Below are 13,725 nucleotides of genomic sequence, written 5' to 3' on the forward strand. Positions count from 1 at the left end.
ATACATACATAAATAAATAATCACGTTTTCCCCAGCAGTTGATGTTGGTCTTCCTATTTTCGCTTTTATGCACAGTGTTTTTTGTGGTGCGCCCATAAGGGGTACTGCAGTTTGCAAAATTCATGGTCAGACATTTTCTCTGTTGCAATAAGATATTTTGTGCATGTCGCTATAGAGTATAGAGTCACTGAATTGTTTGAGCAACACTATTTATGCTGACCCGGATCTGGCTGATACGTCGGTTAGGGCTCTGTCGACTTCCTTTCTTATAATAGAGCATTGCATACAGCTGCAGAAACTTCCTCCGTTTTGTTTTGATAGATCGGGTTGAACAACAAGCTTGCACAAATGTAACAAACCATTGCTGTGCACGTCAGATTAATTCAAACGTGAGCACAACTACAGCATACAAACCAAGGTAAGCGAGCACACGTTTCCTGTGATACACAGTGCTGCGAGGTTAAATGCATTAGAAACAGCGGTTTTTAATGCATTTAACTTAACCATTGTGATCGAGTCTGATAAATTTTATTTGTTCGAAAATGCATTTAACAAATGGATTTCAACATATCGGTAGAAACGCGATTGTTTGATAAATAGATTTACCCAGGTGTTGTTGATGGTTTGTTTTTTTATATATAGTATTACTTAAGAGTAGAAGGGTTTGTTTGTGAAAGCTGTCCTGTCGGTGGTTAGCCGACGTATTAAAGTAACTGAACTTTGACCAAGACTTGAAGTTAACGTATATTTGGTAGCATTTTTCTACCCAAAACGCTTAATTTGCTACTTTTTTATGCAGTAGCATTTATATGATGCCTGCGCAGCAGTATATGCGACCCTTAGTGAACACGATTACTGGTATTTTTTATTATTTTCTTTTTTTAACACGTACATTGTTACTATTATGTATAATAAAACGGCAAACCATTGCATAGAACTTCCCGTATATGACAGAGGTTTGTACCGCCCCCTGCACACGCGGGGGGTCCCACACAATGCAAATCGTATTGGACAGTAAAGTAATACTGTCTGCAGCAGAACAACGCGATTCTATTTAAAGATATGACGTTTATTTTATAGACTAAAAATAAAATTAAATAACTGTTAAAACATTACGCTTTTATAAGATAACAGGCAATGGCCTAACAGGATATTAAGTTTATTCAGTGTGTGTACATGCTAATTCTCTTGGAGAATGGCAGTGTTTTGATAATCTGAGCTACCTACACAAAGTACGCATGCGCCGTGTGTGTATATATATTCTTTACATCCTCTCTCTCGAATCCACGCACATAAATCCCAGCTACCATTTTCGGTAAATTGATATGTTAGCTTATAACTTTGTACAGGTATCAAATACGATCAGTATTGCTATTAACAACTATGTGTGGGCTATCCAAACCAGGTGTAGCATCAAAAAATGTAGACTACAAGTTTCTCAGGGTATAGTTTACTGCCTTCTAATATGATATAACTATATATATATATGACACACAACACACACACACCACATGTATGATATATATATATATTATATATATATATATATATATATATATATATATATATATATTAATTATCTTTCATTTGTAGGTACCAAACCATCACTACTCCCTTTAAAAAGATAATTTCTTCTAGCCCTGATGTTGACAGTGAGCTGTTAAGTATTTTTTAATAGATAATGCTATTCTGGTGTTGACGTACTGTATTCCTATTGTTTATTTGTTTTGTGTCTGTAATAAATGGAAAGCTGGCAGAAACAGACTGGCTGGAGGAAAAACCTCAAAAAAAATCCATGCATGCAAAAACATAAGTTGTTTTTATTTTTACATCCAATGTTCAGGACAAGGTGTAAGTGCTGTTAAAAGTGCAAAGTGCAAATAGGTGCAGACGTTTCAGTCACAAGCGTGACTACCCACAGACTTCTTTATGGAATTTAAACGGGTAATCAGTTTTTAAAGCCTAAGCATTATTTTCAGGTCTGCCCAGTCAAGATGGTCTCTTACAAGCTGTTGACTCCCGAAGATGTATACTTCACTGCCCCTGTCCCTGTGGCTGATGAAGAAATGGATGAACAGAAACATTTAAGCAGCAGACTTTGCTGCAAGAACAAGACCTGTTCAACATCCACAGCCTTCATTGCCCTCGCCACCTTTCTGTTTGTGGTGTGCTGCGTGTGGCTCATTGGCACCATATTCTGGCTGAAGAATCCTGGGAGCCAGCTCCTCCACAGACCGCCATCCCCTTCTCTGGCTTCGGAGAACAGGGAGGGAGGAAGGGGGCAGTCCTCGGAGAAGTGCAACGCAATTCCAGAAACTCATCGCTTTGATTGTTACCCAGAGAGGCAGCCAGTAGTGACGCGTGAACTGTGTGAAGTCAGGGGCTGCTGTTTCATTCAGGCATCTGCTGTGCCGTCGCCTGCCAAGGATGGGGTGCCCTGGTGTTTCTACCCTCCCGATTTTCCCAGTTACACCCTGGATAGCTTGAATGACACCGAACTCGGGTATGTTGGGAAACTGACAAGGAAGCAAAAGACTTACTACCCCAGAGACATTTGGAGCCTGCAGCTGAGCGTAATGTATGAGACAGACTCCAGATTGCATATAAAGGTAAGGAGGGTTTTTTTTTTTTTTTTTTTTTTTTTTTTTTAACCATGAAGAGTCAAACTGACGGATACACATCGTTTCTAAAACGGTGCTGCAGGTACCCAGTGGGGTACCCAGATCAGCTGGGTTTAAAACCAGAATATCCTGGTATCCAGTCTGCAGCTTTCACCACTATTTAGTATGATTGTTAAATAAAATAAGCCCTGATTCGGCAATCAAGCTAATTGTGTTTGCTGTTCTTTCAGATGACAGATGCAACCAGCACTAGGTTTGAGGTCCCCATCTCGGTTCCAAATGCTACAAAGAAGGCAGCTAGTCCAGGTTATTCTGTGGAGTTTTCCAAGGAACCCTTTGGTCTAATTGTGAAACGCACATCAACTGGAAATGTGCTGTATGTTTTGAGAAGTTTGGTCTTTTCCTTAAGTAACTTAAGTGCATTCATGAGCACGTTTTTTACTTCATCATCGTCCTATACATTTCAGGTATTTAACTAATCTTTATCTTTTGTTTCATGCTTTTCCAGAATAAACACGACTGTGGCTCCACTGTTCTTTACTGACCAGTTCTTGCAGATGTCCACCACTCTCCCCTCGCAGTATATCTATGGTCTGGGGGAGCACCGGGCTGGATTCCTTCACAGTGTGCAGTGGAACACCCTCACTTTCTGGGCTCGCGACGTGCCACCCACGGTAAAGATGAAATCCTTATCCTGTCGGATTAAAAGGAATCTATACATTTTTTTTTAAATTATTAATTAAATGATGTTCAATGTTTAGCTGTAGTTGTTAACTATGCAGTTTTTTTTCTTTTTTACATTTAATTCATTTTACGATAGCTTTGTTCTTACATTTGCTGTCCTCCTAAAGGAACTGACTAACCTGTATGGAGTCCATCCCTTTTACCTTGATATGGAGCCCGGTGGGTTAGCACATGGTGTTTTCCTCTTGAACAGCAACGCCATGGGTGAGTCATTGCTCTGGTGTCATATGTCATGGCCATATTTGTCATCGGACTTAGTCTTGTAAGAATGAAAGGGGAAGATTTAATCTGTGGTAAAAATAAATACATATTACAGCATAAAATGTGTATAGTAGTAAATCTGAAAATCAGGATCATCATGGTAGAAATGGCATTACAACATACTTCATAAACGGCTAAAGGTGTGGACACCCTTGTGTTGCTTCAGAGCTGCAGGTTTTGTGATGGATCATGAAAGCTTTGTGTTTCTAGATGTCGCTCTCCAGCCTGCCCCTGCACTTACCTGGCGCACTATTGGTGGAGTCCTGGATATCTACATCTTCATAGGTCCTGACCCCAGCTCTGTGATCCAGCAGTACATGGAGGTTGTAGGTGGGTTTGAACATCAATGCTTTGAACAGAAAGAAATTTACTAAATGCTATTCCTGCCTAATTTGAGAGATTGGATGGGCGTTATATTAACGTAAAGTGGTTTTGTGTACCACAGGATACACCATCTTTAGTACACTGTCTTATGTTATTGTTTAAACACAAACTGGGTGTTGTATTTCATGAGATACGTCCCCTTTAGTATAAATGCAAAATATCTATCTGCTTCAGTTCTTTATTCATCAGGCCTGATTGAAAACTGCCAAGGCTGCTTCAGGTCATGTGGGGACAGTGGTGTGGTCATTGTAATAATTATATATTTTGTTCACATGACTAAAGTGCACTAACTGTCAGGTTCTATTTTTAGGCAGTCAGTAGACAAGGTTATGTTAAATCCAATAAAAAATATGCTTAATTATCTGTTTTGATGTTATGTATAAAAGACATAAGACCATTGGGCTCAAACTTACTCTAGTAAAAGAAAAACATAACAAACAGTATTTTTTTTTTTTTTTTTACTTTAAGTACAGTAAAATTGAACTTGCATGACTATAATGCACAGTATGTTTTGTAGGGAATTTCAGCAAGGACTTTCTGTGGCAGGCCCTATAGCAATGCAATGGTTTTGCCACCTGATGGAAAGATATTGGCTCATCAAGTGAGGAAGAATGTGATCTTGACCCAGATTATATATCTGAAGCCAGCAGCTCAGGCAGAAATCAAATATACCTTGTATCTGAGAGTAGCAGTAGGGATTCCAGCAAGGAAGAAGATATCTCCTTTGATTACACAGAAAAAACTGAATACAGCTAGAAGGGATAGTATTATAAAATGATAGGTGAATGATGCTAATATAAGTTGAATAGTTCTTAAATATATATTTTTAGACATGTTGTAGGGAATGTAAGCATTATATAATGTAGAGTAGGCACACACACACACACGCAAAATCAGTTTAGAAAGTAATAATAAAAGTAACCAACATTTCAACTTTTGATAGTGTCTACAGGTATTTTACAAAGGTTACATTTGTGTTCAAAGTTATAGATGTAGTAATAATAGTTCACTTTCACAGGTAGAAAAAGTAAGCTTTTCAGGCATAATCGCCTTGTCAAAATTCAGCTCGTTCTAACCCATATTATAAATGATTGTTCTTTTTTTGTGCACAGAAGTTGGTTGCCTCTTTTTCTAAATTTGTTTCAGTAACATAGCATTTAAAAGCGAGATTTTCCGTCTTGAGTAAAGTAAAGCAATGTTTATTTTAGATTTCTTATTTAAAGATCAGTTTTTTCAAACATACATAATTTCGAAATATGTTTTAGGGCAATGTACACTGGAGCATACTGATAATGAGTGTTGCACAAAATGTGAAATGTTCATTTGTTATCTTTATGTACAATAGAAAAAAAATGTTCCTTATGCTAGTGGCTGTGACCTTTTAAGGGTTAATGCCCTTTGCCACATATTCTCTGTTTCTGCAGTCATTGAGGGGAATGTTGTTTTGCACAGAACACGGGAAGCACAATGTTTAAGTTGTGACAGTTGTAAAAGTCACATAGTTTTGTTTATCACCTTAATAAGAAAGTGATTTTAACAGATTTGGGAAGTCACACTTACTGGAAAATGTTGAGTTAAAGTTGGTTCTGTTTCAAAGGGAGTCAAACATTGTGTTTTGCTTTGTGTTGAGGTTTTCCATCTATGCCTCCGTTTTGGGCATTGGGGTTCCATTTGTGTCGCTGGGGATACCAGACAAGTAATGCCACATGGAAGGTAGTGAAAGGCATGAGGAACTATGGCATACCACAGGTAAACAGCTGCAGTGCATACGTGTGCATTTGCAAGTAGGAAAAACATAACTGCAAACTTTGTGTTTCACACAATTCAAAACGACGTGTATAAATCTGCTTCCTACAGAAGAGACCAATATATTGTGTACTTTGTAGACATCAAAGGTCTTATAGCACTCTGTTTGTCCTGTTTAAACACCCTGCTTAAATTTGGAAGTAGGTACTGCAGTGTTTCTCTGCAGTATCTGAATCCAAAAACAGCAAAGACAACTATTTTTGGATGTCATTCATGAATGGCAATGTGTACTATATTCTTTGGTCCAGCACTTTTTCCATTCTGGCTGCTTAGCATATAACTGTCATTATCTGTAGCTGAAGTAAAGGCGAGACTTGCTTAAGAGGATGTAAGACAACCCAAAAATATTTTAGTGAAGATACAAAGCAATAGATGAATCCTTGGTGTTAAAACATATTTGTGCTATTATTTTCTCTGTACTGCAAATGCTGATACTAGTTTAAGTAATGTTCACACTCCCCAATTAAAAAAAAAAAAAAAAAAAGTTTTGTGCAGTTCTTGTATTGCAAGACAAAGGTTTCTTTTTAAGCCTGTGTATCTATGTTGTTTTAATACCTTCCTCACACAGTGCTTTATCCTGTTTTCAGGATGCCCAGTGGAACGATATTGATTACATGGATGGCTTTCGGGATTTTACCACGGAGCCTGAGAATTTTGCCACCCTTCCAGAAATGGTGAAGGACCTGCATGATCATGGACAGCGTTACGTCATGATCCTGGTATTTAGTCTGAATTTTAAAACCGTCTATGGAAGAGGTTTAGGAAAAATGAAATAGACCAGCAAAATCAGGATTTGTTTCTCTGTTACAAGAACATGATGTTTATGGTGACCTTTGATGGTTGAACAGTGATGATTCTGGTTACACTGCTGTGTTTTAATTATTTGCAGGATCCGGGTATCAGCAGCACACAGCCTTCTGGCTCGTACTGGCCTTTTGATGAGGGCTTGAAACGGGGCATCTTCATTAATGACTCTGATGGGAACACATTAATTGGAAAGGTATGGTAGTACCGGTGTGACTGTATAAAGCACTATGTGTGCAAAGCTGGGGATATTATCTCACACTGTACAGGCTTAGTTCAGTTCTCTGCTTCAAGCGTAGGGTGTCAGAAGTGAAGAAACAATGATACCAACATGTAATTTCTTTGCTTTGGACAAAGTAGGTAATGTGAAGTTAAACCTCTCCCTGACCTCTTTGTCTACATATGTGTGTATCTATCTGTCTATCTATCTAGCTATGTATCTGTCTGGCACACACACACATATTTTCAAGTTTCCTGTTTTCTGTGTGTTCAGGTTTGGCCAGGATTGACGGCTTTCCCAGATTTCTCAAACCCTGAGACTCACCAGTGGTGGTATGAAAACCTGCAGAAGTTCTATGACAAAATCCCATTTGATGGGCTCTGGATTGTAAGTCATGATGACTGATGTTTAACCATTTCTTTTCAAATGGCTACGCAGTGATTCTAAACATAATCTCAAGCATCATGAATTGCTTTTTGGTAGGAAGTCTGTGACTTGATTGAACATCTTCCTGCAGATTATTGTTCTGAGTAGTTTCTTGCAAGTTTTTATATAATTTATGTTATTTTATTCTTCTGAAAACTTTTTGAATGAACTAATTTTGATTCAGTATCGTAAATTCAAGTTTTATTTCTGTAGTTTTCTTTTAGAAATGTTCTAATTTTCTTGTGAAAGCATTGTTTACTCACTATCTTCTATAATAGGACATGAATGAACCCTCAAATTTTGAGGATGGATCACTAAAAGGCTGTCCTTCTAATGAACTAGAAAACCCACCTTACACTCCAGGTAACAATAGTGGAATTGTGAGTAAATGTTTTCTTGGTTTAAAAACTAGTCTCTAGGAGAGAACTGCAGGACCTGTTACATGATTTTGTTTTTGTTATTCCTATTAGGGATTCTTGGAGGTTCCCTGAGGGCAAAGACAGTCTGTGCCTCTGCAGTGCAAAAGACATCAGTCCATTATAACATGCACAGTCTATATGGATTGATGGAGGCCATGGCATCGGCAAGGTCAGTAACGGCAAAAAATGCTTTGACTGTGAGCAAGGCTGAGATCACATAGAGCAGGAAGTAGTTGGGAACTCCCTGGCGTATGTGTACGACCTTAGAACATGTAACCTGCTGAATTCAGAATGTGTCTCAGTGATTTCAAAGCGTGTGTTCAATTGATAGTGCACCTGTTCAGTGGTTTTATTTTATTAGTTTGTCCGGAATGGATACAGCATGTTTGTATGTATACAGAATGTTGCAGTGATTTGTTTTTCTCTTAAGCGTGCTGGCTGGTTTTGTCAATTAATTTTCAGAACCTCCAAAACCTCTAATGTCATGCAATTTTACCAGAATCATCAGATTACTCTTCTGGTAAATACTGATACTAACATTTGTCTAATTTGCAGTGCCTTAAGGAGAATGGGGAAGCGTCCCTTTATCATCTCCCGGTCCACATTTCCCAGTCAGGGTCGCTACTCTGGACACTGGCTGGGAGACAACAGGAGCCAGTGGAAAGACTTGTATGTGTCTATTCCCGGTAAGAACATCCCTGATTTAAAACACAACTATTACTATGGATAGAGTATATTGGTAGATCTCATCATCCTCCTCCTCTTCCTTTCTACATACAAATCTGTGACTTTCTTTTCAACTACTGCTTGCAAATTTGAATTGTTGACCAGTGGCAGAGTATATCATTTTCAGAGCCCTGATTGAAACTTTATATGAATTTATGGGTCCTCTTAAAGCACTAGTTTTATCTAAAACCTCCACTGCTTCTTCTATTCCTTCCCCAGGTATGTTGAATTTTAACCTGCTGGGGATTCCCCTGGTGGGGGCAGATATCTGTGGATTTGGTGGCAGCACAACAGAGGAGCTCTGTGTCCGTTGGATGCAGCTCGGAGCTTTTTACCCCTTCTCTCGCAATCACAACACCAATAACGAACAGGTATACACTGTGTATCTAACTGGGCCAGGGCACATCAACACAAAACAAACAGAACGGCACCAAACCTCTACAAATAAATGATTTGCTTCATCATAGATCACATTATATACAACTATTCCACAGTTTCTGTCATGCATTTTGTTTTTATGCATGTTGTTGGACAGGCTGTTATATACAATAGAGCTAGATATGCTATTTTTAATGTGCAAACTTTTAGAAAGCAATATTTGTGTGCACTCTGTGTTTGCTGTTCACACTGTGTTGTATTTCTTTATCAATTCCTGTAGCCTCAAGACCCCACTGACCCCATGTTCAGTCCTTTGGCTCGGACTGCCATGAAGGAGGTGCTGCTGCTGCGCTACAGCCTCTTCCCATTCCTCTACACCCTCTTTCACCACGCCCACCTGCAGGGGCACACCGTGGCCAGGCCCCTGCTCTTTGAGTGAGATCCAATTCCGAGTTTGTGCTCATTCACATTTCTCATTTTTTGTTCTAATTTGATAAACACTCATCACGTTAGGATGACAAAACTTTCTAGCGACATTCCTTAGCACATGTTTATTCTGAATCACTTGGCTAATGGAGGTTAGGAGTCGCACGCATTGCTGAATCTTTGCACAGACATTTAAAAAGTGGCTGGGAGTATGTGTGTTGTTTTATTACACTGTGTAACAAAACATTTTTTTTTTTTTTGGTTCCTGGGTAGTAAGTGTTATTTCCTAATTGCTTATGCCTCAAAAGTATAGAACATGGCTATTATTCCCCACAAACTTTGCTTTTGTGACCAGGACAGTGATATTTCAAAATATCACTATTTCCAATGGGAAAATGGGCAAATGTGTGTCTTTTCGTTCACATAAAGTTAGAAAAAAACAACATATGAATCCAAATTAACATGTATTTATACTAAAGTAATACAAAGATGACTACAAAAGATTTAGAAGTGAGTAGTTTTTCGAGATTTACAATTATACTCTAAACAGTATAGAAAATGGCAGTATAGAAAACAGATAATTGTAAATCTCGAAAAACTACTCACTTCTAAATCTTTTGTAGTCATCTTTGTATTACTTTAGTATAAATACATGTTAATTTGGATTCATATGTTGTTTTTTTCTGACTTTATTCTCCCATTGGAAATAGTGATATTTTGAAATATCGCTGTCCTGGTCACAAAAGCAAAGTTTGTGGGGAATAATAGCCATTTTCTATACTTTTGAGGCATAAGCAATTAGGAAATAACACTTACTAACCAGGAACAAAAATTGTGTTACACAGTGTAATACAACTGCAGTGGTTCCAGATCCAGAGAGGTTTCTATTTAGCATCATTGAGGTGACTATAAACTGTCAATTTTCTCTTGGGACATGGTTGTCAGCTCTGATCTGTGTTATCATATTTTCAAATGCTGGCATTGTGATGTATTTTCATACACTCCTGCCAAGGATCAGTTTATTCTAATTCCTGTTCTGCAGTAACTCGTAAGACCCTTGCTGAGAATGCAGTATTAGTGGCTTTCTGTCACCAAGATCACATGCGAAGTAGAAACTACTGTCACCACAGAAAAATATATGGAATATACAGAAGTATACATTGTGGGTTGAGTTTAGATATTAGTACGGAGTAAAACAGGGACAAGGGTCAAGCCTATGAGACAACTGCTGAAGTATCTAGTCGATGGTGCCTTTTTTATAGCACTTTTTCACTAAGCTAATTTGATTATTTTGCCTCAACTCTTTACAAAGTTGCCTTGTGTTTTTAAGGCCTTTAGTTTTACTTCTGTTGACTACTAGGATTGTGATGCACTTCCCCTTCCTAGTTTTATTGCTGTTTTTATTTATTTTGAGTAACATTTTCCTCCTTGCTGTGAAAACAATTAATTTCAAAAGGACTGCTATCTTCTGCTTGAAGTCCAGCTAATACACGGTACCTGCTTCCATTTTAGGTTTCCAGAAGATGTGACAACGTACTCAATTGACAGACAGTTTCTGTGGGGGCGGAGTCTCCTGGTGACCCCAGTACTGGATCCAGGAGTGAACTCTGTGATTGGCTACTTCCCGAAAGGGGTGTGGTACGACTATTACACAGTAAGAAACCACCTAACCTCCTTAACTACTGGTTTGTTTTAAGCATTCATGTACAAGGTGTCTGTGCAGATCAACTAGCAAAGCTAGAAAACCAACTGGTAGGTGGATGTTTCAGTTCCAGTACCTACTATTTGTGTGGCATTTGAACACTGCACTGCTCTCTGGTGTACTGAAGCATGCATTGCACTCAGTAAAAAAAGACTTGCATTTTAGTATTACCTTGGAATTAACAGTTACACAGACTATGTTTTAGGCCAGTTGTAATTTAATATAATATGCTGTGGGTAGTGAACATTATACTTTGTAACACCCCCCTTAATTGAAAAAAATCAATATCCAATTATTTATTTTTATGAAATGGGTAACCCACGCGATTGAGGGGGGGGGGGGTTGGGTAGTAGAGGCAGCAACAGATCTGAGAAGCAGCAGGGTGTTTGGGAGGGAAAATGCCAGTTTTGGAGCATAGTCTACAGTATTGATTTCTCCAGGTTTGTTTGCCCACCACGATGTGTCACTAAGTAGTTTAACTTTCTCTCCCCCACAGGGTACCTCTCTGAAAAGCAGCGGAGAGAAAGTGAAGCTGGAGGCCCCACTGGGCAAGATCAATCTGTATCTCCGAGAGGGAGCTGTCATTCCCACCCAGGTACACAGAGCATCACTTAGCAGCATTATAAAACTATTAACCTCTTGCTGCTAATGGTATGTCTGAGAGAAACCATTCTATGATTTTCAGACTCCAAACACTACACTGTGGAGCAGCAGTGGAAACCCACTCCACCTCACTGCCACTCTGTCAGAAAAAGGCCTGGCTGAAGGAGACCTCTTCTGGGATGACGGGGAGAGCCTTGACACATATGAAACAGACTCTTACGCTTACATAGTGTTCAATGTCTCTGAGGTAAGGTCACGTCACACTGGGGAGAGTAGTGAGAAGCTGCTTGAATAAAATGGTAGTTCGCTTGCATTTATGTGGTTGTACTGCAGCTTCTCCAATTGTTTTACAAAGCAAATATATTTTGTGTCCACTCAGTCTTAAGAAGTCTGGTTCCAGATGCTCATTTTGTATTTACAATCTGGTACGTTATGTATGTTATGTCTGTTGCTAGAAAACTTTCTCTGGCTTTCACATTACAGTTTGTTTCCAGCTGTTGCATCATATTATGACCCAGGCTTGGCATAACTCTTGGAAATCACATTTTGTTCAGTAAGCAGCAACAGTGTTTATGATGCCGAGGTCATAAGGCTGCCATTTTGTTCTTCAACAAGACTTCCCAAGAGTCCACTACATTCCAAAAAGAGACGATTCGAGTGAACCCTGCAGTTTAATAAATTAAATAATAAAAAAAGCTGTTTCTTTTTGTGTTTCTTTCTCAGAATACCTTCACTTCCACAGTACTTCATGAGAACGTTCAGGCCACTTACATCATGGTGGAAACTGTGTCGTTTTTTGGAGTAAAAGACCAGCCAACAAACGTTACTGTGGATTCAAAAGAGACTCCGTTTACTTACTTGAAGAACAAGGTGGGCGCTAACATTTAATGTGAATACTGGTGTTCCTCAGCCAAATATGCTTTTTATTTTACTTTGCCATGTTTGAAAGCTATCATGCATTTTAATGATTCTATCATCTAACATATTTAATGAATCATAAAACTAAAGCTTACGCAAAAAAATCCAGAAGTGTAATTAATATATACATATGTTTTTTTCTGCAGGTTTTAACTGTGAGTAATCTCAGCCTCAACCTCAATAAAGGCTTTACAATCCACTGGTCATGAAACTACACAACTTGGGATTTGTGTCTGCTCTGCTGTAGAACAGAAATGTGATGCACTGGATCTATGCTAGAAAATGTTCTTGTGATGCTGATATGTTCAGTGTTTTGATTTAACAATTGCTTGCTTTATGATGTCACAATGTAGCAAGCCACATATATTTTTGTAAAACGGTATTAAGAAAAAACACAAGAAAGTTATTTGAAATACTTTTAAAAAGACTTGTCTAACAATCAGTAAGGCTGCGCTTGTTAGGAAGAACCTCAAACTTAAGAGGGGCAGAAACTTTGCTTATTCATTTTATGTACTGTATATGGCAAGCGTCAAATGATTGCATTGTGCCTTAAATAAAACCATCCAGTTTTTGTTCTGTGATTCTGTTAATGGTTAGCTGCTACCCAATACAAAATTGTGCCCTTTCTTTAAAATTGAAAAACAAGTATAAAACATTTTTAGTTGACATTGTTAGGCAAATGGGGAATTATATCTTTTTTTTTTTGGGGGGGGGGGGGGGGTTAGAGGGAATGCGTTATTGCATCATTGAGATCTGTATGTCCTTTGATCTTGTGGCTGCTGTGGTTCTGTCATCCTAAAGGCATGTGCTGTACCTAATTACAAGTATCTAGAAAATTACCTTAATTTTAAACTTCGTGATTTTTAAACGTTAAAAATTCAGATGCATGACTATCAGTAAAATGAAGGAAACTGCAACATTAAAAAATATTTCATGTTTACTTGTGTGCTGAACTGCATTTAAAAATGATATTTCAAATGTTACTTGCTGTGACCAGAAAGCTTTTTGATTTGTAAACCTGTGCAATAAAATAGATGCAATAATTTAAGAAAATGATTTCTTTTACATTATTTTTATTGTCCTTATTTCCATAGGAAGTCTTTATCTAATGAATCAACTATTGTATATAAAATACAAAGCAATAGATTAAAAAGCCTCTTTTTTAAATGTAACTTATTTTGATATTAAAGATACTAAAAACAACTGTGCCTATATAGTACAATCATCTTTCTGTTGCAACAAGGAGTTATCTTTATTATATATCATGACAGTGTTATACAGCAGCAC

The 13,725-nt window shown here is 38.1% G+C and overlaps 1 protein-coding gene across 1 annotated transcript; it reads left to right on the forward strand.

Moving 5' to 3' along the window:
• The first annotated feature begins 199 nt into the window (after positions 1 to 199).
• On the forward strand, positions 200 to 13,486 carry gaa2 (alpha glucosidase 2). The gene is made up of 20 exons (XM_041229636.1): positions 200 to 418; positions 1,980 to 2,609; positions 2,852 to 2,997; positions 3,130 to 3,295; positions 3,473 to 3,569; positions 3,837 to 3,956; positions 5,641 to 5,759; positions 6,404 to 6,535; positions 6,706 to 6,816; positions 7,114 to 7,227; positions 7,545 to 7,629; positions 7,737 to 7,854; positions 8,241 to 8,371; positions 8,631 to 8,782; positions 9,070 to 9,224; positions 10,728 to 10,869; positions 11,414 to 11,512; positions 11,603 to 11,767; positions 12,244 to 12,390; positions 12,585 to 13,486. The coding sequence occupies exons 2-20, from the start codon at positions 1,995 to 1,997 to the stop codon at positions 12,645 to 12,647; spliced, it is 2,877 nt and encodes a 958-aa protein (XP_041085570.1). The 5' UTR covers positions 200 to 418; positions 1,980 to 1,994; the 3' UTR covers positions 12,648 to 13,486.
• Positions 13,487 to 13,725: the final 239 nt, after the last annotated feature.

This window comes from Polyodon spathula, chromosome 26 (assembly GCF_017654505.1).
Source record: "Polyodon spathula isolate WHYD16114869_AA chromosome 26, ASM1765450v1, whole genome shotgun sequence".
In the NCBI taxonomy this organism is placed as follows: domain Eukaryota; kingdom Metazoa; phylum Chordata; class Actinopteri; order Acipenseriformes; family Polyodontidae; genus Polyodon; species Polyodon spathula.